The sequence below is a fragment of the Clytia hemisphaerica genome, unplaced genomic scaffold, assembly GCF_902728285.1.
Source record: "Clytia hemisphaerica strain Z4C2 unplaced genomic scaffold, Clytia hemisphaerica genome assembly, whole genome shotgun sequence".
NCBI lineage: Eukaryota > Metazoa > Cnidaria > Hydrozoa > Leptothecata > Clytiidae > Clytia > Clytia hemisphaerica.
Genome location: NW_027103566.1, coordinates 755,355 through 780,514, shown reverse-complemented (window position 1 = coordinate 780,514; position 25,160 = coordinate 755,355). Strand labels below are relative to the sequence as shown.

General features: G+C 35.1%; 1 protein-coding gene across 3 annotated transcripts; it reads left to right on the top strand.

Annotated features, from left to right (window-relative positions):
- The first annotated feature begins 350 nt into the window (after positions 1 to 350).
- Positions 351 to 24,970, top strand: LOC136801024 (matrix metalloproteinase-14-like). 3 transcript variants are annotated; one of them, XM_067057651.1, is made up of 12 exons: positions 351 to 472; positions 11,923 to 11,964; positions 17,850 to 18,030; positions 18,792 to 18,898; positions 19,273 to 19,423; positions 19,679 to 19,795; positions 20,333 to 20,502; positions 21,179 to 21,372; positions 22,021 to 22,324; positions 22,735 to 22,889; positions 23,344 to 23,499; positions 23,846 to 24,970. In XM_067057651.1, the coding sequence occupies exons 3-12, from the start codon at positions 17,914 to 17,916 to the stop codon at positions 24,049 to 24,051; spliced, it is 1,677 nt and encodes a 558-aa protein (XP_066913752.1). In that variant the 5' UTR covers positions 351 to 472; positions 11,923 to 11,964; positions 17,850 to 17,913; the 3' UTR covers positions 24,052 to 24,970. The 3 variants fall into 3 exon arrangements, with proteins under 3 accessions (XP_066913752.1, XP_066913753.1, XP_066913751.1); XM_067057650.1 differs by lacking the exon at positions 351 to 472 and adding an exon at positions 11,463 to 11,593; XM_067057652.1 differs by lacking the exon at positions 11,923 to 11,964.
- The last annotated feature ends 190 nt before the right edge of the window (positions 24,971 to 25,160 follow it).

Below are 25,160 nucleotides of genomic sequence, written 5' to 3'. Positions count from 1 at the left end.
AAGTCTCAGAAACTCAGACAGTCAGAAAAGAGAAAAATAGGATAAGAGATAGGAAAGAAAACAAGGTGACGATTGGCCATCCGATATAACATCTACCGAACTGAAATTGGTCGATGATTTTGTGCTTTCTTTTCTCCGCCGTTACGGACGTCGACTAAAGAATGGCAAAAGATTTTTCTGAAGATGAGTCCGCTTGCTGTGATAATAAAGAGATGAAGAGCCACAATGTTTATCCTTGGTCAGTTAAGCCTTTTTGACAATCAAAACAAATACCGCTTTTTAATCTTAGTGAGATAAACCATAACATAAAAACAAATATGGCGGATTTTGTAAATGTTCCAAAGATTTGCACATTTATTGAAACAACTTTTATCATTTTTGCAGGGTTTGCAGGGATTGTAGTGACCATCCAACTTCTCACAGGGATAACTATGTGTTGTGTCACTTGTCAGCATGGAGAAGGACAAAATAGGTAAGACTAGTTGTAGTCTTTAAATCCTGATATATAGTCAGAAAATCTGCCGATGGCGCTGCGATAGGACTACCAGAATTAGTAAAGGTAAAAAGTAGTTGAACTCCAGCTCCTGGACTACCTGATATAGGAGTTTTAGTCAAAGCTGATAGAGCCAGATATGATAAATAGAGTAATCAAATCCAACGTAGTAGGGTAGGTATTTCACAAGACGACTGACTGCTGAACACACAGTCGAAAAGTGGGGTCATTTCTATTTCTCGAAAAACTATATAGAAGACTTTTAAAACGAGTATAGCCGATCTCATTACCTAACTCAAGATAATTCATGCAGAAGATGATAATGGTCAATTTTAGACCAAAGCAAGCAAAATGTGGCTAAAAGTGTGGAACTTGTACATGAAATAATAATCTCTTGTTAGGTAAGGAAATCAGCTATAACCATTTAAAAGTCTTCTACCGGGTGCGCCACAAAAATGTTTCCCTCTTTAAAGCTAATTTTCTAGAAATCTAAAAATTTTAAAAGAACCATTCCAATTTCATACGACCCACGGCATGGCCCGAACATGTTCGGGCCTGTTCGGATCATGCTCGGGCGGGCCACAAAAAAGTATTATTGAATCGGCCCGAACATTTTGTTCGGACCATGTTCGGGCCATGTATTTAAAGGAACATCATAGGAATAGTAGAATTTAATTTTATTTACCTTCCTGGTTTATCATCATCCATTGTTAGATATTTTCATTAGTCAAATTCAAAGTTCCAAATACCAGTGTTTGATTCACAAAGTTGTATAACAGTACAAAAAACGATCCAGAAAAATTCTGCTTCAAATAGGAGAAGACCACGAGAAAAAGGAACAGGATAAAGAATAAAAAGAAGACTATATTATGTAAGATTCAAATCATTCTTTTTAATAATTTTCCTAACTTAATTGGAAAATAGATGATTAACTTTTATATTTGAACAATATATATTTGAATAAAAATGAAGATTTTTAAATTTGTTTGCTAAAATAAGGAATATAAAATATAAATATTGGGTCCTGAAATTACACGCGCGATTGTAGCAAGTTTTCGAAAATCTGGCCCGAACATGGTCCGAAACTGCGCGGGCCACGCGCAGGCCATTTTCAAAAAGTATTAATCAAAAGGCCGGAACATGTTTGGGCCATGCCGTGGGTAGTAATTTCATTGGAAAGAAGAAAGATTAACTTAAATTTTGATAGGTCATTTATTAAATTCGATTCATTAGATCAAAAGTTATGCTCAATGAAATAGAAAAGTTACATTCTGAAAGTACTCAAAAACGTTAAAAATCGACCTATCAAATTAAACAGAAACATAATTACTACATGATATATCATTATCATCGTCTCAGTCATTAAAAATTATGATTATCTGTCTAGATGACCTTTTGTTATACGTTGGGGTGTTTAAGATAAAAACAACAATTATTGCTCTTCTCAGCAATTATTGCCAAAAACGGCAATTTTTTCAACGATGAAATGCTGAATCAGCAAGATGTGTTGTCCTTTAAAGGGCAAAGATTTCAGAGGTGTTTGGAAATAGTAAAATTGCATCGAGAAAAAGGTTTTTCGGATTTTTAAAAGTGATTTTTTCAATTTTTTGTTGCTAAATAACATGAAAAGTTCTAAAATGATATGTTAAAAGATCCTGCATCAATGCCGAAACACAGCCAGAAAGAGATAACAAAACCTCCGTTGCAAATTTGTTTACATTTGACTCGATTTTGCTATCTGCATTTCCAACAAAAGCCAGTTAAAAACAAAACTAAACGAGGCACAGTGGGCCTACTTATCGCGAGGGTGTCAAATACCACGTGTTCAATAATAAAATCAACTTTTATTTCCAAAAACGGCAATATATAATTGCCGAAAACGGCAATTTTATTTATTTACTTTTTTATTTTTCTGCTGATTCAGCATTTCATCGTTGAAAAAATTGCTGTTTTTGGCAATAATTGCCGAAAGAGCAATAATTGCAGTTTATATCTTAAACACCCAACCGTTATATAAAGGCAGTTACATCAATATGCCAAAAACATTTTGTTCAACCACCTTCACTTCAAGATAGGCCACCATAGAATGAACTTCCTTTTGTAGGATGAACAATATTCATGTGGATTTCAGCCCTGCACTCCATCGCAGAGGCTAATCAATTTTAATGACTTTTTTGACTAATGACCAAGTTAAAAAATTTTAATTTTTTTATATTTGAGTATTTTTAAAAAAGGCATGCATTCAAATAATAAAGGTTTAAAATTATTCTCTGGGCTAGTTAGTAAAATATCTTAAATAGGCTCTGTGATGGAGTGCAAGGCTGAAAGCCACATGAATATGGTTCATCCTATAAAAGGAAGTTCATTCTATGCTGGCCTATCTGGTAGTGAAGGTGGTTGAACAAAGTGTTTTTGGCATATTGATGTAACTGAAAGGAAGGTTGAACTTTAATAAAAGGCAGAAAATTCGTCGAAAAAGGCAAAAAGATCTGGTAAAATTCATAAAAATACATCAAATATGGGTTTCGAGATACATCCAGCCTTACATAGACTTTATCCAATCTAAAACCAGAAATCTACTAAGGAAAATTCGGTAAAAGTAAATTAAAGTGATTTTGATGATGATTTTAAACCCTTTCAGCCTTTCAGTTATGAAATTTATGTGTTTTATTAATTACTGAAAAATGCTTTTAATCATGTATAGGCTATTGCGATTGCCAATTTTGATATAAAAATTTGATTGGTCGATTTTCAACGTTTTCGAGCACTTTATGAAAGTAACTTTTTTATTCAATTGAGGATAACTTTTGATCTAATGCATCGAATTTAATAAATGACCCATCAAAATTTAAGTTAATCTTTCTTCTTTCCAATGAAATATATAAGAATGGCTCTTTTAAAATTCTTAGATTTCTAGAAAATCAGTTTTAAAGAGAGAAACTTTTTTGTGGCGCACCCGGTATATAGTTTTTCGAGAGCTTTCAAATAGTATACATGATATTGTCTGGAAATAAGTTTGAAATTTTCAAAAAATTTCGCCCTTAAGATTTTGCCTGGGGAAAATAAAAATTGCCCAAAAAAGGGATGTTCCACCAGTGGGATTTTAGGGGATTTTTTTCCTGAGGTATAAGCATCCTATAGAGAAGGCCTGGAGAAATTTTCAGCTAGATCTTATTGTTTTCCTACGAACAGCCTGTATTTTTGTAACACGACAGGGTTCGAATTATAGCTTCGCACTTCGCAAAATGCGAAGTGAATTTTAGATTTAGCGACCCAAAAAGATTTCCCAACTCAAAAATGCAAAGTTAAAAAACTATAAGAAAACGCCTATTTTGCTACACATATTTGTTTATCTATTGCTTTATAAACTTGCCACTTCGCTACTTTATTCATTCGTCTATCTATTGCTTTATCAACTTGTCAATTTGCTACTTCATTCATTCGTTTATCTATTGCTTTATAAACTCGCAACTTTATTCACTCGTTTATCCATTGCTTTATCTAAAACTCGTTACTTCAAAACTTCACTATACTTTGCTTTGTCTATAATCTCTTACTTCAAATCTAACTTCGCTTTTCTCGAGAAATGAATTGAAGATACTTTCGCATTTTCTTCCAAACAACATTGCAAAATACTAAAAATGTTTCACAAACAGTGAAAAAATTTAGCCTGCGGCGCTCCTCTGTTACCTCGCTTCGCTCGGAAAAATAGCGAAGCTCCTAAAATTTATAATTCGAACCCTGCACGATAACAGTCTGGCATTCAACTGAGATTCGATTGAGCTCGAAAATTGAATTTCAATCAGTCAATTGCGTTCGATTTCATTCCATTGGTTAGATTGTCAATTTCATTTTGAGATCATCTGACCGAACATGTCGCCATTCTACACCTTTTCCAATGCTTGGTTTTGTCATTATATAAATTTTTTAAACTGTCAACTGCTCTAACTTGGGACTATCTGACAAAACAGGCTTTGTCATTTGAAAATTCCAGGCGTGTGGTCAATCGCACTCCTAAAAAGTACTTTAGGTGTGTGATAAGGAGTGCTATGCATAACTTTAAGTAGTAAAATCCAAACTCATGGCGTGTGATTAATCACTCTCCTCAAAGATTTTAGGTGTGCGTGGAGGTGTGCGCGTGCTATCACACGCCTAGAACGATGCAGCCTGCAAAACATGAGACGGAAATTAGGCCACCATTTCACCAAACCTCCAAAGTCATTTGATTTGAGTTAATGAACAGCGTATTAAAAAATACAATTTCTCTTTCGCACCGAGTAGGCTTTTAAATCGAAATATGAAGAAAATTCCATAGTGGAACACACGCGAATGTCTGGAACAAAGAAGACCAAATTGCTGGCAAAACGCTGGAGCATTTGACGTCACTCATGCGGCAAGTTACACACTTGTTATTTGTTAACCCCCATCGGGTAATAGGTGGTTAGGGGGCCATCGAAAAAAAGCTCTGTTCTCTTGCAACTAGTGTTAAAAATGCGTACGGGCGAGCAAACGGTCGAAAAAGTTCCGGTTAGTGTAAAACACAGGTCACAGGTCACAGGTCACGGGTCACGGGTCACAGGTCACGGGTCACAGGTCACAGGTCATACAAATTACAGACCGGAAAACTGTAACGCAATCGTAACATACAACCCATAACATACAACTCATAACAAAAGTTCCTGAAAATATTATATGTAATGGAAATGTAATATCAAAATATGGTATTTAGAAGACTTAAACGACAAATCATCAACCCCAAAAATTGACAACAAATGACACTTAAATTATGTAAATAATGATGTTATCTCAAAGTATGAGGTTTTGTACACCAATTAACAATAAAATATTTATCATGCGTAATAGGATGCCGGCGCTGCAAGTGGATATAGATTGACAGGTTTTGAAAACAATAAATACTCCAAGAGAGCTGTTTTAGAGAGATGAAAATAGTGACGTCATTTTATCAAAAATACGAAGCAGGGGATAAAAATATTAAAACATTTATAAAATATAATCCCATTGACGCTATTTTCATCAATTCTTGTTATCATACCCAAGGTGATGCAGGAGATAAAATGAGATATGACATTAGTGATTGCGAAATAGCTATTTTCCTATTAGGGGCTGTTTAAGGCAAAGGTGAGATCGATATTCGAATATTTCTTTATTCTTTGTATATAACATTCGTAACATGTGTACAACATTGAAAAAGATTTTTGCATGTGTGATATAGATGTAATATATAATACAAGTATTACAGGTCCGTGTTATACACGGCATAAAACGCGAAATCACGTGGTAAACACGTGGGTAGACTTTTAGCTTTAAAATAGTTTTAGATCAATAAAATACCTTTGGAATTATATCATTGACATTAACAACTGTTTTTCAAACATTTTCTTTGTGTTTTACAGTAATCAAAGCTGACCTGTCAACACTGACCTGTGACCTGTGACCCGTGACCCGTGACCTGTGACCTGCGTTTTACACTAACCGAAAAAGTTCCCGGGTTTTTTTAATCACGCCAGTCATTAGGACACTCCAGGCACTTCGGAAACTTCAAGAGTTTTCCGGAGCAGCTAAAAAACACTATTTTTCTCTCTGGGAAGTTCTGGAGCTCTTCCGGTGCTTTTAGAGCAAGTGATTTTTTTATCAGTTTCTAAAAAACTGTTTAAACATGGTTACAAAAAATATTTGTCCCCAGGTTATGGACACTTTGGTTAAATAAAATTCTTTGAGGATGATGGTTCAGCCAATGAAATTGAATTTGTCTAGCTATATTCGAAAGCATCACTGGTCAAAGTATTGAAACTACCTTGAGTCGGCATGCGCAGTTAGCGGAAGTGCACTGGAATAACCGGATTGCAGTGCAGACCCCCAATCACCAAAAATCGTGCTCTGGAACACTGGAAGTACTCCGGAATCTTCCGGTGTTCTGGAGCACGAAAACCAGCACTTTTTGCACTGGACGTTTCCGGAGCCCCGGGAGGGTCCTCAGTAATTTGGGGGCGGGTGGTGACGCGAACAAAACAATTTTTCGATGGCCGCCAGAGAAATTGAGAAAAAAGCTATACTTTAAAAGAACAAATTGCTTTTCCCTGATTTTTTTCCGCGTCTCCGCACCGGAAAATCAGCGAAAAATATGATGCAGGCGGGTGACGCAAATAGAACAATTTTTCAATGGCTGCCTTAGGCGATGGAGGTTCTCTAATTCTCCAATCGGCATCAGGTCATTACGTCATAAAATAAAAGAAAAATCAGAAGAACCAGGAAGAACTATGTAATTATCAATACTACTACCATTTCGCAACCATGGCAATTTTACGGAAATGGGAATCCTCATATTGAATAAATCATCTATTTAATCTGCCATGAAGTGTTTTAAAATTCCTTATAGAATGACACATTCTCCTACTAATAGGTTTAAAAAATCATGTAGAAACAAGCAACTGTGAAAATTACCGTAATTACCTACGCCACAACCACGCCCACAGAGCGCTGACTTTTGGGTTTCAATGACTTGCTTTCACTCGTTTGGTTTTTGTAATAAAAATAAAATTATTGTGAACTTTTAACACCTTAAATGGAGGTATTTCCGCTAACTAACACTATGATCAATTGGTTGATTATTCACTGATTGACTCTAAAATGATCGATTTATCACAATGGATAGCCAATTGATGAAAAAATCAATTGATGGATAGGTAATCAATGCTCAACTCAAGTCAAGAATTTAGAATAGACTCGATTACCTATCAATATAAGATTCAATACCTGATCAACACAACCAAACTCTTTCCCAACAACTTTCACTTTATGAGTGAAGGGCAAGTCTATGATTGAAACCTTCACACTACCAATCGGCAGAATGTTAGTGAGACACAGTGATAGCCTTATCCAGATGGTGAGTGAATGTATATACCGAGTCGCACTGCAATGGGCTGTGTTCGAATCCCAAGCACTACCAGGCAGGGTGTTAGGGAAATATGGTGATAGACTCTCTACCTTCACTCATATATATCATTCTCTCTCAATCCGGCTGATAATCGAAGTATCGATTGAAGTCAAATGAGCTTAGTAAAGCTCAAATACAACTTTCACTTTGTTTATGCAGTCAGTTTGTTGTTTATACTGGACTGTTAGAATCATACTAAGACCACCAAATATACTTATCTCTTATCATACTAAGATATTTGACTTATATTACTGTATTATTATTAGATTGTCAGATTGTAGTAGACTAAGAGATTGTAGTATGCTAAGCGCGTGATGATTTATCCAGCAACAAAGACTTTTTTGTGTTAATAATCTATGACTTTTAGGACAATTTGGGAAAATAGCATGAGGTTTATTTTGACGTCTTTAAAAATTGCAAGAACATAGTTACAACCGATATATTTGATTAAAGATCGTCTTCATCAAGCTTCACCCAAAATAAATCTAGTCGAAAACCGTCTGTCAGGATTCATTCTGTATTTTTTAACCACGTGGTGAATGAGTTTCCCTTAATTAAAAATTTGAACTTTCCTATGATTGGGAGTACCAACATTACAAAACAATCTCTCATGAAGATTTGCCATATTTTAGGGCTAATACAATCTAGATGATGACTGATTCTCTTTTGCTTGTTTTTCAAAATGTTTTAATAAGTAATTGTTATCGCACGGTACCACCCGGTACCACAGGGATATATTTTTCCAGTTTCAGTATTTTTTGAGTTCAGATTTTTTGTAATATTTTCCAAGCCTTTAGGCGAGAAAGAAAATATTGAACAGTCATTGAAATTAGAATAATAAAATACAGCATTTATGGACGCGTTTTTAGCTAATTATATTTCTAATATGTTTCATGTTGACGATAAAAAAAATTTGCTAATTAATTTCTTTAATAAGCATTGACTTGATATTTTGCCTTCATTGATGTTATAATTAATGCCGTATATTTTTTTCGAAGCCATTAATAAATTTGTCAATCATCCCATCTAACTCAGTTGATCATCACAACGTTATTGCTCCCCGGAAAGCAGCAGCCCTGAGATCCGCAACTAAAAATATTCAAACTGCTCAAGTCAACCTGGGCACAACTTACGATAAATGTGAGGACATTCAAATAAACAACATCCTACGGCCATTCGAAATTCCAGGATCATCATTCAACACAAAAAATGCATGGGATTTGGTCACAAATGAAGTCAATATATCTGTCCATCAACTAAAAAAGGAAAATCTTCTGACATAGACGGTCTTTCTCCAGAATTCTGGAAACTTCCAAAGATGAAAGAAAAATTACAGCATTTCTGTAACCAAACTCTCCTTGGAAATCGACCTAAGGAATGTGGAGTCTCTGCACTCATACCTGTTCCAAAGAAGGGAGCTCTCAGCTTACCAAGACTGACAACTATCTTGGTATCTCTCTATCCTCAGTGTCAAAGTGTACAATGGTTGTTTGCTGAATCGAATCCGACCTGTTCTCTACAAAGCTCTTTTCGACCAAACCAATATACATTCAGACAAGATCAACTTCTGCTCATGTTCTAGCGTTCTGTTGCGTTGTTGAAGAACTCAAAAACCACAGAAATGAAGCTGTCTTATTATTCGTAGACTTCAGAAAAGCCTTTGACTCAATTACCCGAAGTAAAATGCTCTGATCCTTGAAGCATATGGTATCCTTCCTCAAGTTGCAAACTAAACGTAATCTGAATCATGTACGAGAATACGTCTGCTACTGTGATGGCTCCAGAGGGAGAAACAGAATTCTTCAAGATAAAACCGGTGTACTACAGGGGGATCGCTTTGCCCTCCTTTTGTTCATTGTTGTACAAGATTACGCCCTTTAGTGTATCCATTCTGCAAAGTGACGGGATAACTCTCAAAGGTCCTGTAGAAGTAGATGCGTGGAAGGACATAGCCCTTCTTGAGGACATGATATTAGCAGCGCAAAGCTTTAAAGGTTGAAAAAGGTTGTCAAGATGTAGGTCTATTTTTTACGTACCAAAGACTAAATACTTGCACCTGAATCCATCGACTAACACAAAATTGTACTCTTCAGACAGTACTGAGATTGAAAGAATTAACGCCAAATTGTCTCCTAAATTCAACAGATGGTAAGTCCAGTTTTGGCAGGCGCTGCTAGTATGTTCAATTTCGTAGACGACGGACCATTTTTCTTGCACGCCTTTGTACCCCTTCAAGTAGGTTGACCTGCTTACGCAATCTAGGTGACCATACAGATTGAGCATATTCCAAATGAGGTCGAACAAAGGTGGTATACAGTGTGTATAATGTCATGGGACATAATTCCTCGAAGCCTCTTCTGATCACACCGAGAATTGAGTTTGCTTTCTTGACCTGTTTCTATATGTGCTCTTCAAAGGTAATGTCAGAGTCAATCAGCACATCTAGATCCTGTTCAAGTTGGTTTCCATCTATGGGTGTGCATGGATGATGTTCTCGAATTTCCCGAGAATAAGAACATGGCATTTATCTGGATGTAATTTTAAAAGCCATTTTCTCGACCAATTTTCCAGTTCATTGATGTCCTGTTGGATTGTCAAAGAATGCTCGACTGAGTTGATCTCTTTGACTATCTTCGTATTATCGGCAAGTAGGAAAATAGATGAGATGATGTTCTCCGGTAGGTCATTGATATAGATAACAAAGAGAAGTGGTCCAAGGACACTTCCTTGAGGAATACCACTTACAACGGATTTTGTACTTGATCGAGCTTGGTCGACCTTTACGAGTTGTTTTCTGTCTGTCAAGAAAGACTCGTAGACAGTTGCCTGATATTCCATATCCTTCAAGTTTCTTCAACAAGCGATGGTAGAGAACAGTATCGAAGGCTTTAGCAAAATGGAAATATATCGTATCAACCACTTTGCCATTAGCAATGCTTTCGCAACACTTATCCAAGTAGTTCAGGAGTTGAGTAACTGTTGATCAGTGACTGATGAAGCCGTATTGTTTGGTTGACAATAGCTTTTGATCTTGTAGATGATTCATGATATGTTTCCTAAGAAATGATTCCATCAATTTACAAACAACTGATGTCAGGCTGACTGGTCTATAGTTTATTGCTAGATTTTGAGCACCCTTGTCCTTGTATATTGGTGAAACGTAAGCCATCTTCCATTCTTTAGGTATGATTTCACACAACAAGGTTTTAATCATTATGATCGCCAAAAGCTCGGCTACGTGGTCGACCAATTCTACCAGCATTTTGGGATGAATTTCATCTAGACCAAAGGATTTGTTGTCAAGCAGTTTTGTATGTTTCTTCATCATCTCCTCGGTGACGAGTAGATCACTAATATTCTTTTCTGTTCGTGCAGGGAAATCTGGTAATTCACCCTCTGGCTCATCAGTAAAGATAAAGACACTACAAAACTGCTTTTGCAAGATGTTGCCATCTCGTGGTCGTCATGTTTAATAAAATATCTTGGGCCACAATTTCAAATTATTTCAATGATTCTATCAAGAAAAGTTATTTTGATTTAATCTGTTATTTATTTGATTTAGAATTAACTGCTCCTAACCTTGCAGGCACAACGGAAGCATCTCCGTCCATAAAAATCTCCTTTTTTTTTCTCTGAAAAATCCTTTGTTTTTATTCCATGCAAGACCTTGCGTGGACCAGATTGAGCTCTCATAAGACCAGGACACAAGAGGTGTCCAATCGTTTATGTGAACTGATATTATCCTGTTACGATTATTGTATTATTATAACACCAATACAATTTTACTGCATTACAAGGATTATAAACGATTCTATAGTCTATCAGAAAAAAGAAAGATAATATAAGAGATAGGAAATGAAAAAGACTGTTGGTGAGCCGATAATCACTTCTTCTTTCAGGTAATGGGCCATTTACCAGCAAAAGTAGACATCTCAGATATATTTATTTTCTGTACAAAAGGTCGATTAGAATTTTTTTTTGATATACCAATATATTTTTGTCTTTTCTCATTAGCTGACAAGAAAAATGAAACTGAACAAAAGCTGTTGCATGTATTCCACTGATATTCTGAGAAAGATGATAATGAAATATCACACATTGCCTTTTGCTACTGTTAACACATTTTTAGTGGGTCGAACGTGATGGTTAGTTTGATCTTATTGTGTTTCCCCTGTATATGTTGCTGATTCAGCAAAAGCGTAAAAATGCTGATAACTCCTCGAATTTTCATTTAAATGAGCTAAAAGTATGATGGATAGATATGAGCCCTCCTTTTGATTATATCAGCATTTTTGAGGAAAAACAAAAATTCCTGGTTGTTAGTTGCCATCCTCCCTTAATATTTCAATAAGTGGTAGATGGTTCCATCAAAGAGTGCTTGATGATTAGGACTAGAGCTTTATAAAGTGTGCAAGAAAAAACAAAATTTGAATTATATAGTACTTTTAAATCACACTTTTTCAATCTGTTTTAGGGCTATTACTCCACAACAGATGGAATAAGAAGTCTATAAGAGGTTGAGTATTATTTCCCATTATTTGAACTGAAAAATTCTTCCTTCTTTTTGCAGGAAAAATTGATATTATTTGTCCTGAAGTTCAAACAACATAAATACTAACGGGGTGATAAAGGAAGTTTTTTTTACGATGTATAGAAGCATGTGATGAATTTTCAAAAAATATGACCTATAAATTCACAAATAAAAAGTCCCCTTTTTTAAGGAGTTTTGATATATTCATTAATTATTCATGAATATTTCATTTTTTTTATATAGATTTTTGGGAAAACTTTTATTTATTTTTGCTATGAGATTACTATGTCTCTTAAAAGATGGAAGAAGGGAGGTGGCGTATTTCTACTCTGCTTTCTAACATGTTTATTTTGTGTATTTGATTCAGATTGAAGGAAATAATAAAGTACAGTGATATCTTACAACGTGGGATGTGAAAAAATGGACGTTTTGCTTTTTAGGCGTACAAATTTTCGCCAGCAGAAACTTTTGCGATTTTCGCAAATTTTGGCTCTTTTTGCAAAAGTAAATGTGTTTAAAAATTCTAGGAAAGGCCATTCGCAAAAGTTTATGCTCTTGAAAAACTTTTTGACAAAATAGAAAATCTGTAAAACTTAAAATGTAACATTTATGGAACTTTTTAGCCTGCTAAAAGATTAATAAGTCAAAGTGAAAAAGTTTCAAGACAATCCAAGAAATTTCTTCCTTTAAGCCACTTTTCCATGTTAAAATTCTCATTTTTACGTCTTGATTTGTGAAAGTTTATGCTCGCCAAAAAGATTTTTCCGTCGAATTCACATTCACAAAAGTAAATGTCGTAAATTTCGCGATTTTTCATCCTCGCGAAAGTTTTTACTCGCGAAAGTTTGTACGCCTAAAGTATTTGATATATACTGTAAATTTCTGCCAGCAGTGCATTTGCCTTAACTCGGGGGGGGGGGGGGATTTCTTCGATTTTTAGAGAGACTTCTTTCTCGAAATCAAAAGAATTTCCTAAAAATCATGAAGTTTGCGATCTTTATAGAGAAACCACTTTGAAATTTTCTGACTTTGGGGAGTAGAAAAAACCGACCCTTATCGTCTGTTCATACTTGGCACCCATTTTTACCTAAAGTATCCTTATTAAAAAAGTAAGGTTTATGTTTTGATAATTTAAAGCTATAAGGTCCGACAAGAATGGGCCCGAATACATCAAGTAGTATTAGATTACATTTTCTTGGAAAGTTAATTGATCAGGAAAGTTTGTAATAAGTAATTGTGAGACCATGAACATGGTAAGACTGAAAATCAAATCAAATGAAATGAAATCCTATTCTTATAGTTAACCATTAGCAATAGTGTAATTGATTCATTAATTATGTTGTCTTATCAACCCCATAATGTCAACTTATTGATGACATCATTCACTTTAGAAAGGACAAAATTAATAAATAGAGGCATTTTTTTAGAATTGATATTATAATATATAAAAGCGTTTTTTTCTTTCTACTTTAAAGGAAAGACAGGAATGCTGATATCTGTGGTGCTACGAGGGAATGACATCATTTTTGGTTTCATTTGATTAATTTATTGCTTGAAGAGAAACTTTTGATGATATCTATCATCGTAAAGATACTTAGAAAGAGAGAGTTTCTTGTCTTTTTGAGTATCAGTTTTGATATCTAATTCTCTGGTTAAATTAACATCTCTATTTGTCATAATAATAATAATGTTACTTTTTTGGCACATGACAAACACAGTATCATTTCTTTAGTTTCTTGGATGATACTTATATATTTATTGACCATTTATTGAGTTGTTTTTAAACTTGGTAGATCGTATTTCTCTGTTCTCGAGAAGTTATCCAAGCCAGCCGTTTTTCTTTAAAACAGATCGACTTAAGCTACTTAACGAGATTGTTGATTGAACTTTCGGCATTCCTAGGGTAATTACAATTTATCTTTATCTTGATGAAATTGCAATTAAATGTTTTGATTGAGTGTTCTGTTATGTTTACAAAAGATGGAATCGTTTTTTTGCAAAATATGAGAAGTAATCGTGTAGTTAGTTAATCAGTGGAGTAGAGACTGTTTACCAAACATCACTATTTAGAGAAAGATAAATGTTATTGTGTTATTTATTACATTGAAATTACAATCAACTCTCTCTCTAATTCGAACTTTTCTATCATTCGAATCTTTCTGTAATTCGAAGAAAAACACGCTGGAAAGACCCCTAAAATGCTCTCCATAACTCAAATTTTTCTCTAATTCGAAAAAAAATTTCCTGGCCCCTTAAACATCGAATTATAGAATGAGTCAACTGTATTTTGAAATAGTCCAAATTTCCAGTAGAGTGTTTTTTAGTTTTTGACAGTATTTGTTTCAAAACAGTTTTTTTCTTGTTCGTCTTAGATGTGGTTGAAATTATTAGCAAGTTTGTTTTCATACGAAAGAGGTCGATGAACACGTCATCACAATATGACGTCTGACTTGTAAAGAAAAATGTTTGAAACTTTTTGTCAAAACAATAATCCTGATTGTCTTGTGCGTGAGAAGTGAAAATATTAGTTTTTGTCGGAAAATAAATCAACTTTTTCATATCCTATACTTTTCTCGTTCATACATCGAATGTAAACGTGACAGATTTCGAGAGCTTGAGTCGGCTAATATTTTTACTGGATTGCTCGATGACTTCAATGACAACTTAGCGTATTTGTTTATAGACTTATGGTTTACGTTCAACAAAATAATATTTCATGAATTGCATTTTTTCCAAAGAGCCAAAGCCTACAATCTTATAATACTGTAGTTGTTCTCGTCATGTTCCTAATTTTATGTCAATGTATTCGGGCTTTGTACCCAATTTTTGCTTCTCTGTTACCTTAAATTTACTTGAAGTACAGCTATTTCTCACCCTGCTTGTTCTTAAACAGTTCTGGGGTTTTTGAGCCTCGTTGTTCTCATAAAATTGTTCGTATAAATAAAAAAGTGACAACAGAGCGCACAAAAGAGTGCACACGCTTTTTTTATAAGAATGGTGTTTTTCCATTTCATCTCTATATATGGTATTCTTAGGCTACAATCAAAACACAGCTTAAGTCTAGCATGCAATACATAACTCAAGCTAAAATTTGACATTTTTACGAAACATTTGAGCATTGCTGGGGAATAATTGTAAATTTACAGGTAAATTGCTCTAAAATTGACATTCTTAAGTTTAGTTGCCAAATTCCATTGTGGTATTCTTACCATATTCTTAATCTCTTGGCAAATTTCATCATGAATATTCTAATAAAAGAAGCTTAAATCCTGTACCTCTACATTTTCTCAAGAAATTCGCTATTTTAGTTTTTATCATGATGCTACAAAATGATGTTGACCTTTACAAACTTTATTATAAAAGATTTCTTTTTATGTTGGTTGCTTTGATCTCATCTAATCTTTTTTCATCGATTTTTATGTACGATTGAAATTAGGATGGCTATCATTTTTCCTTATTCTGTCTTGATGTTATAAAATTATTATAGTATCATGATGTGTTGAGCGAGTTGAACCTGTAACGTTTTTCGAGTATGCTACTTGCAATTTATATCACACTACAGTCTATTATGGAAGAAAGTAATCAAAAGCTCTTGTTAGGGTGGAAAAGAGAGGACTTTGTGGTGCTGTGGTGTTTTGCTAAACAAACTCAAAACTTATTATCGATCAATCTCTAGAAATTTCTGGTGTTTATGCAAGTACTGTAGTTTGTGGGTGTGCGCAGCCTTTGCTATTGGGTGTATTTTGTGTACCCGATATCAATTTTCGACACAATCTAAAAGACGTGAAGCGATTCATTTAATATGTTAATTTGTTATACCTTTCACATGACTATCATATGCAGAAAAATTAGGCTGAAATATTGCTTTGCCTGGCCTTCAGGTCGAGTTGAAATTTCATGACGGATGGACAAAATACAATGAATTATTTCGTAACAGACCCTCAACAGACCCTTATCAGAATTGTCAGAAACGTCAATAAGGACCTGTTAAAAGTATCAAGCAAAGTTAGATACGCTTTCTCTTTAAAAGTAGAGCTTTGTTTTATGAGGATGATTCTATGATATAATATAACTCTAGATAGAATCACTGTAGCTAACAATCTATATAAAACATAAGGTTTCGGTGGCCAAAATATTAAGAGCAAGTTAAGAACATTATGGCTTTGTGAATCTTCTTAGAAGGTTGAACAAAAATACTGGCACAAAGCTGAAAAAGATTGATCAAGAACATTTTTCGGTATACAACTCAAAAAGTTAAGAACATCCCAAGGCTTCAAAAACTTTAATGTGCATGTGCATTAGATGATTTGTATTTATTGGCAATAATCATTTTTGTTTATATTTGATGTTTTTGATGTTTTGAGTCTCATTTCTCAGAAGGACAAAAGTGAGGAGGGACTTATATTTTGATGATGTCTTTAAGTTGTTCCATCGATCAATGAACATTTTAAGTTTTTGGTTTAATGTTATTGACCTTCCAACGAAGACGTTTGGACTGCAAATGTTGCTGCTCTGAACTATTCTCAAGGATGCTCTTTATATATAACGTTTTTTGACAAATTTCAATCCGTCTAGTTAATTGTTCAATGTAAGAAAATCATTGATGAATAGTGAGCGGTTCGTTTATTTCCATCATGCGCCTTATTAGGGTTATGATAAGTTATAACTAGCTTCGAATGACTACGCAAAAATTTCTGAGTCATTGAGCATCATGATTTTCATAAAAGACTTTCGAATGTAAGGATACAGTATCGTATTTTCAACCAATTGAAATGAGGCTGTCTCTCTCCTGACCTCATCAGACTGATTGAGATGACTTTACTGTAATACGATATTGTGAAAGTCTTTTTGTTAATTATTGATTTAAACTGACACTGTGGTCTATCAATCTTGAATCTTGTTTCATTTGTTTCATCAATATTTCAGTGAAACACTAGTAATCCTAAAAAAAATATTCCTGCTAAAATTTTAGTCAAATACCTGTCGATATTCGCGAGTTGAAGTTGTGGAAGGTTTTGTGTTTACTTGTTTTTTGGTGAAAATTTTAAGGGAATTGTTTTTCGAGAGTTTTACTTATAGAACACCCCTGTCTCAGTGACTTCGTAAGAACTTCTTAACCATTGAGGAACAAAACGAAAATTGTTGGAACTCTTGTATCTAAGTCTGTTGAGAGGGGAGTGTTGGCTAGAGCTTAATATTTCCAAAAAGATTTGCAATTATTCGGCTACTTTTCTAGTGGGTTTCGTAGAGAAAGAAATAAAATTATCAAAATGTTCAAAATTGACAATTAGAATTACAACAAAATTACAATTCGTATTTTGATTTATAAAGTTTTATCGAAAGATCACAAGATGCCCACAATATTTAGTTATCTGTTCAAAAACTTTGACAGTTAATCTCTTTAAAAGTGACTGATAATCGATTTCACCTTAAGTGACTCTTGAAACTGAAATGATTTTTTGTATTATTTTATCAAAAGCATCAAAAATTTTGGACTTAAATTTTAATTTTTTTAAAGTTCTTTGGTACTATCACTTTTTATGGATGCTATCATCTCAAAATTAAATTATTAAGGAATGGAAAGGTAATTTATTAAGGGAGGGATAGGGCGTGGGGGCGGATGCTGCTAAAACCGAAATACCGACGCGTCGTTCTTTAATCACCGTCAACACACGCAGCAAAAATTGCAGAAATCCATATTTTGTCACCATATGACACATCTGTTTGACACCGTGTATAGCATGTTTGACACCGAAATACCGTCACTTTATTCTTCAAACACCGAACACCGGTAGCAAAAATTGCTGATACCGTCACACCGTCAAACTCATACGTACCCTTTATTAATATTTTCTTGTTTTTTTTTTCAGATCATTATACAAAAACGAAAACTCAAAAACAGAAAGAGCAACTACAATATAATTCGTGCTGGACATGAAGAAGTATGGATATTTCTTACTCATCTTTACAACGATATGTTTGTGTCATGGCAAACCTGCCAATGAAGAAAACGACGCACAAATTGAAGTCAACATCGACTCTCGTGGAATGGTAAGAACTTTTTACTGACATTTGACTTTTTTTAAATACGGTTAGGTTTTGGTATGCACGTTTTTTTATATAAGAAACACGTTTATATAAGGAACTGGAAACTGAAATCCTTATAAAAAACGTGTATATATCGAACACAGAGGCCACGGTAAGGGTCTAGTCTAGCATGCCATAAGCGACCGTAGTGCAGTGGTAGAGCATCCGGCTACGGTTCGCAAGGTTGTGGGTTCAACCCCCAGCCGGGTCATACCAAAGATTCTCAAAATGGTACTTGATGCCTCTCTGCTTGATGCTCAGCAACTAAGAGGAAGGATCAAGGGTAAGTGGAGAAATCCTGGGAGAAAGAGTGGCGCCCTCCCCTACCTTCGGGTAGATAGCTATCGAAAGAGGAGCCTTCGGGTCGCCTCCGACTGCGGTCGCAGACTTACTTACTAGCATGCCAGATGACTGATTTAAACAGTTGAAAATAAGCAAAAAATAGGAAGAGGCAAATTGTAGTCATAATAACTATTATTGTCCCGAAACAATTATCGTGTTAGCGATTCGCGAAACTTTAGTACCCGCGAAAATACGCTGAGGGGATCATATAACACCCTTGCTGTATCACACGGATTATTAGCGACTCCAGCCTAGTAAGGGTCAGTTTTGCTACTCACTTGAAAGAATCAAAACTTTCGCAATAAGTCTTTTTCAAATTAGGATTTTATTTCGAGCATGACACCCATCTGCTTATCTTCATCACGTATAAATTTTTATTCTAGATGTCTTTACAAAAGTTTGGTTGGTTCAAACCAAAATTCTCTTCGGAAGCTGGTCAAATACAAGCTAATAGTGAAGCCCTTGCACAATCATTGAGAGACTTTCAAAAGTAAGTACATGGTTTTCTTGAGAATGGCAAGCGTCTGTCTTTCTTGAGACACACCACGTGGGAATAGTGGCTAAGAGTACTTATAAGAGGAATAAATTGCCCTTAAAGAGTGGTTTGGAAAGTTGAATTCCGCGAACGTAGTGCAAGCGTAAGCTTTTTTCAAAATTGTTTCATGGGTTAAATGCGTTGTATCCTTATACACAAGGAGTGTGTAAATAGAGTTTGTTTTGGTTCGATTAAAGTTAACTTCTAGCTCAGGAATGGTGTATTGACCGATTAAAAACTTCCAAATTGTAATACTCTGTATGTTTCAATTTTTTAGCAAAACAATCGAAGTGTTTAGCAAAATAGTCAAATTGTTATATTTTTTGTAGGTTCGCACACATTCCGGTGACGGGAGAGTATGACGCCGACACGCAACGTATGATGCAAAGCCCCCGTTGTGGGATGTCTGACAAAACCGGTGACACAAGACTGAAAAGAAAGAAAAGATATAATCGGCACGGCACTAAATGGCACAAAAAGGTGGGTTACTTGTAAACAATCCATCTGATAAGGAAAAGGACTTGGATGGAGTTCACTAGAATGACATCCGAAGTCATTGCAATGAAGGGCTTCAAGATAAATGTTTTGAAATCGTTCGACCCATAGTATGACTGTTGCATAGAACAGCTATAATTAAGTCTTTTCAATCTACAATGATTTAGACAAATTTTACATAAGGAGTCGTTGTGACTCAATTGTTTATTCATTTGTTTGTATATTTTGATTATTTGTCAGGAAATAACATGGGCGGTTGAGAATGACAATGATGATGGCATCACACGTGAGATGGTTCAATACACCATGAAACGTTCTTTCGATAAATGGCAAGCTGTCACCAACCTGGAGTTTAAGGTTCGTCAATTTCACATTTTAATTTATAGGTCATTCGTACGCGTTTACTATTCCCTGAAACCTCGGCAAAGTTTCATAATGATACTATAAGTATTTCTGAAAGTATCTTACCCCACTTGAAAAGAATTCTCACTGACCCCCTCCTTATTCAAAGATACCGGGTGTTAATCTCCGATTCAGCCTGAAACCATGAAACAGCCTAAACTAGAGATGTTTAGGGTAATAAATAACCACAAGTCGTTTGACCATAAGGACTAGTAGGAACCTGCCAACTTAAGTTGCTATACGTATAATATACCTAGCCTAGCCTAGATGTCCTATGCAGTGTCATTGAGCACAAAATGCATGTATCTGCTCTGCCACTTTCTCTCCTGAGAGAAGAAAATTGGACAAAATTCACCTCTTATAATGTTGAAATTTCAAGATAAATAGGGAATAATTATATTATAAAGATTAAAGTTCACAAAGTAAAACCTCAAAGTGAAACTAGAAGAACGAAACGATCTTGCTAAAACTCTTTTTAATTCTTATTCTTAGGAATTGGTAGGTCGTCCAGTCAATTCAGCTGATATTCGCGTGCGTTTTGAGCGTGGCACGCATGATGACTCATACCCATTCGATGGTCCGGGCGGCACGTTAGCACACGCTTTCTATCCTCATGATAATACGGGACTGGCTGGCGATGTCCATTTCGATGATGCGGAAAAGTGAGTACAATCTCGGTCAAAATATATTGGGAATTTTGGTTAATTCCTCGTTTTCAGCAATTTAATGTTCGGGCGAAAAAGTCGCTTTTGGGCAAATTGATAAATTTTTATTCGAATGTACTTCCAGGCTATATTCGGAGCCCAATTGGACCATTCTTGGACTTTTAGTTCCTCAGATCCTAAGGTCCTAAGTCTTAAATCTTAAGTCTTAAGTCTAGTGTTAAAACTCTACCCGTCCAACCTAATTTAGAGTGCTTCCAAATCGTTTGTGGTTGTAAGATTTCGTGGGAATTTCCCTTTTTTCTCAAATATTATGACTTTGATTGTAGGAAAGGTGTTAGTTTTCTTAATGAATTTTAAATCCTAAAGTGCTGTATATACAGTTTTACCGTATTTAATTTTGATTTACAACATATGGCGTCTCACGATTAAGTCTCTAAGGGTTACAAAAACAACAAAAGTCAAATTAGTTTTTCTGAAGGTCAGTATTTCTTGAAAAATTCTCTTTTTAAGGCTACTTTTCCGCTGATTTTCTCTCTCAAATTGTAAGTCTTCGACGATTCGGTCTGCACATACTTTACATTATCCAACCCTGGTACCCCCCGGATTGTAGCTTTATAAATGACTGGACACGTCAATTTAAACCATCACTAAAAGTGATAATTTTCTTTCATAGGTATACGATCAAAGATGATTCGGGTCGGTCGTATAAGAAGTTATTATGGGTTGCTGTTCACGAGCTGGGACACAGTATCGGTTTAGAGCATTCCGATTTGAAAGGAGCCATCATGTATCCATGGTATCAACATTTTGAGGGAAATGATTTTGATCTCACTGATGACGACCGGTTGGGTGTACAGATGATTTATGGTAAGTTATCGGTCAGATTGTTCCCCGGGGGGCACTGGGTTTGCGGACTGACGGTATGTGCGGGCCAAAAATTGGCTAGAGTGCATTTTCCCCCAAATTTTCGATCCCTTTCGTGCAAAAAATGGTCAAAATTCTAGCATTTCTGGTCAAGATATCTAGATTTTTCAAGAATTTTCTGAAATTTCTACCCTTACAGTGCATCTCTAGTTTTTCCGACCCTTACAGTGCATTTTAAACATATTGGAAAAGGTACCCTTAGGACCCGCACATACCCGTCGGTCCTTTTGCCCAGCTGCCCCCCCCCCCGGGGATTGTTCTTTCTACCTGAAGGTCGACTAAAGTACGTATTCATGGTATATAATCTGCTAGGTCAAGCATTATTGGAATCAAGGGTTCGACGAAATTTACAGATTTATTTAATCCACCAAATTGAATGCCCTATGAAATACTTTTTCGGCCATCCGCCAAATTAAATTCCCGCCAAAACTTCCCGTAACAGAAACCATCTGTTAAATAAGAGTCGATTGGCTAAAATAACTGAAATACAAACTACAATCTAAAGTAACAGCTCCAACTCTATCACCAATTCGACAATATCAAATAGTTTTAGATTTACTTTACAATTACTTACTTGGATCTTTTATTTAGGTGGAAAAGATCCAGCGGTGACAAATCTGCCTGTGACCGCCATCACGCCTTCAACACCCTCTTTACAAACAGTCAGGAAATCATCTTGTACAAATAAAATTGGTGCCGCACTTCTAGGTATAGACGGCAGGACTTATATTTTCAACGGGCAATATTTCTACATTTTGTACCAATCTGGAAGAGGTTTGATGGGCGTTGAAGAAGGCCCTTTGTTGATCAGCGCCAAGTTTGATGGTTTGATTACGTTTGACGCTATCTTCCGACGCCCAAATGACGGCATGATTATCGCTTTCCACGGAGATTCGTAAGTTAAAAATGTCTAAAAATGTTCTTAAAATCTTCTCAACTTGTTTTAATATTTTGGTCACCTACCAAAGCCTTATGTTTTTATATAGTTTGTTATTATAAAATGAAAATGTGCGATTGATGAATTGTATTAAAAAGATCCGGAGCACTCGCTTTACGATTAGTGATTTATTTCAAAAAACTTTCTCCTTCATTCACTTACATTTTTTATAAGAACATCCGAAATCTTTGTAGTTTGATTCGCTAGAGGATGAGCAGAAGCCTAAAATCTTTGAAGCCTTTTATTTTCTTAACTTTTTAAGGCTTCAGCCTAAAAAGTACTGTTAAAATTTTCTTAACTTAGCTTAGTTTTTTATATTTGGGCCATCGAAGCCTTCTGTTCTTACTTTTTTTCATTCATTCCCTTAGGTACACAATCTATAAAGGTTATAAGAAACTAAGACCTGAGGAGGGTGGTGGAACGAGAAAGATTTCAGATGGTTTTCAGAAATTGGAAGAAGGATTTCGAGATGTCGATGCAGCTATTTACAATAAAGAAAACAACAAACTATACTTATTTAAAGGTACAGAACTGTTTTTTATTCAAAATATAAGGTTTATATGGTTTTTCAGAATTCTTTTGGAAATTCAACTCTGGACCAAATTTCAGGCCTCTGTAACTTCCTTTCCGACTTGGGACACTCTGAGATTCACATACTCTAGCACAAAGCTCCTGGATTTCTGTATATACACTTTGAATGTTGCACTCCTAATCACGGGATAACTATTTTGAAACAAGAAAACTGCTAAAACTGCTCACACAGCAAACAAACGAAAAAATAAAACACATTCAGGTTAAGTATATTTTTACTAGCATACATTGCATAGTGGCTTAATATTCCAATTATTTGAAATCTTTCATCTCAAAAAAAAGATCCATGATACTTTGCAAAGGTCGCGCTCATTCATAACGTCTGGTTAGATTTTTCTCCTCGTCGTGACCTTACTTCAAATCTGATTATCAAATTTCCTTTTTAGGTGAAAAGTATTGGAGATTCAGTACAACTTTCAATTCTAACGATTTCGTGAGAGACAACAATTACCCACAATCCATTGCATCAAGATGGCATGGTCTACCAAAAAGTGTCGATGGTGCTTTACTTTGGCAAGATGATAAAATCTTCTTTTTCAAAGGTACGGGAAGTTTTGTAAGATTGATTTGAAAGCTATTTTTTGAATCATTCAAGGCATCGCAACCGGGGGATTTACTTAGGCAAATGGAGGGTACAGGTATGAACCGCCCTTAAGGGTACCTTTTTTAGACCTTCAAAGTCCCACTAAGGTTCGTAAAAATCACAATATCTATTTCAGTCCCGCTATGGGTTACAACAAAAAAACAAAAACTCTATTATTTATACCCAAGAAGGCTAAACTTTAGAAAAAAGTCCCGGTAATGGACTATTATGAGCACCACAAGAGCTTCTTTAACATTCGTCTAGCTGATTATTCAATTTCCTTTCAATTTCCTTTTTTTTTGCAGACAATGAATATTACCGTTGGAACCAACGATTACAGAGAGTACACAGTGGATATCCTCAAAAATTAACCAGTACTTTTCTAGAATGTACTAAAGGAACTTTCCAATCAGAACGTGAAATGGCTGCAGATTCCAGCAGTATTGAAATTACACCCTCTTTCTTGGGACTGTCGATAGCATTATTAGTGCATAGAATCGTAGTCCTGTAGGGGATGCTGAATATGTTCTTATTAAAAATCTTTTAATGACGAGTAGACTCAACACTTTTTTCGAAGTGGTTTGGAAATCATTCAAGCCAATCTTCCTCCAGACGAAATGGATGATTTTTTAAAGTTAATCCTGGATGGATACACCGTCAGAGATGGTTGGAAGATAACTTGTCTTTGAATTACATCATAATAATAATATGGACATTTGGAAGCTAATATAAACGACCCCTGGTATGTAAGTCTCAGAGTGACGATTATCTCTGGACATTGCAAAGAATGCATAGCAACAGTCAAGTATTTCTTTGATCCTTCTCTAGTTCGAAGAAATTCCATGAATATCGAGATAGAGAGAGTCAACTGTGATTCAAGACTCCTATGAGCGCTGTTTCATTGTAATACGTCTAATAAGGTTTTCCAACAAAACAATAATAATTCCCCAATGAGTGAGTTTGTTTTATTCTATAGGTCTACAGAATTCAAAGAAATTAACAGACTTCCATGCTATCACAATATTTGTAAATAATCGGATTACCTTGAATTCCGATTTGGAAGTCCCTATCTAGGAGCCACCAAGTGAAGTGAACAGTAATTTATTTACTTCCAAGTCAAATTCGAGGAAAAATTCAAAAAGTAATTTATTTTTATATCTGATAATTCTAAGACGAGTTAACGTAAAAAATAGTAGATTTTCTCATTTTCCCTGCTGTAAATATATTTTCTTATTTATACATATGATATTTTTGTATATTTTGAAAAAAAACCTAATATTTTGTTTTCATTTGGACCATACTAACTCGAGGTATTTTTTATTTTCTGTATCATTTTAAAGGTATTCTTTTAATGTTATTTTTCATTTCGTTGCAAAAATGTAAAATTAATTTAACCAGATTCAAGAAGAAAATGTTTCATTTTGGTTTTATGTTTCACGGAGTCTTTTTAAGCCTTTGGGTAGAGATGCAATCTCGTACCCTGAACCATTGGTATCACTGAAAATGTTCTTATTTTTACCAGCGTGTATTTTTGTGTGATTACCTATGAAATTGGGTGTCAACGATTCTGCAAAACCTTAGAATGTTCTTAACTTGCTCTTAATATTTTGGCCACAGAAG

What these genes read in the sequence shown, in the direction of transcription:
- LOC136801024 (XM_067057652.1), top strand. Translation starts at nt 17,914, where the DNA reads ATGAAGAAGTATGGATATTTCTTACTCATCTTTACAACGATATGTTTG. An exon ending in TCACCAACCTGGAGTTTAAG is followed by an intron (nt 19,796 to 20,332) that starts GTTCGTCAATTT and finishes TCTTATTCTTAG; the next exon opens with GAATTGGTAGGTCGTCCAGT. An exon ending in TAAAATCTTCTTTTTCAAAG is followed by an intron (nt 23,500 to 23,845) that starts GTACGGGAAGTT and finishes TTTTTTTTGCAG; the next exon opens with ACAATGAATATTACCGTTGG.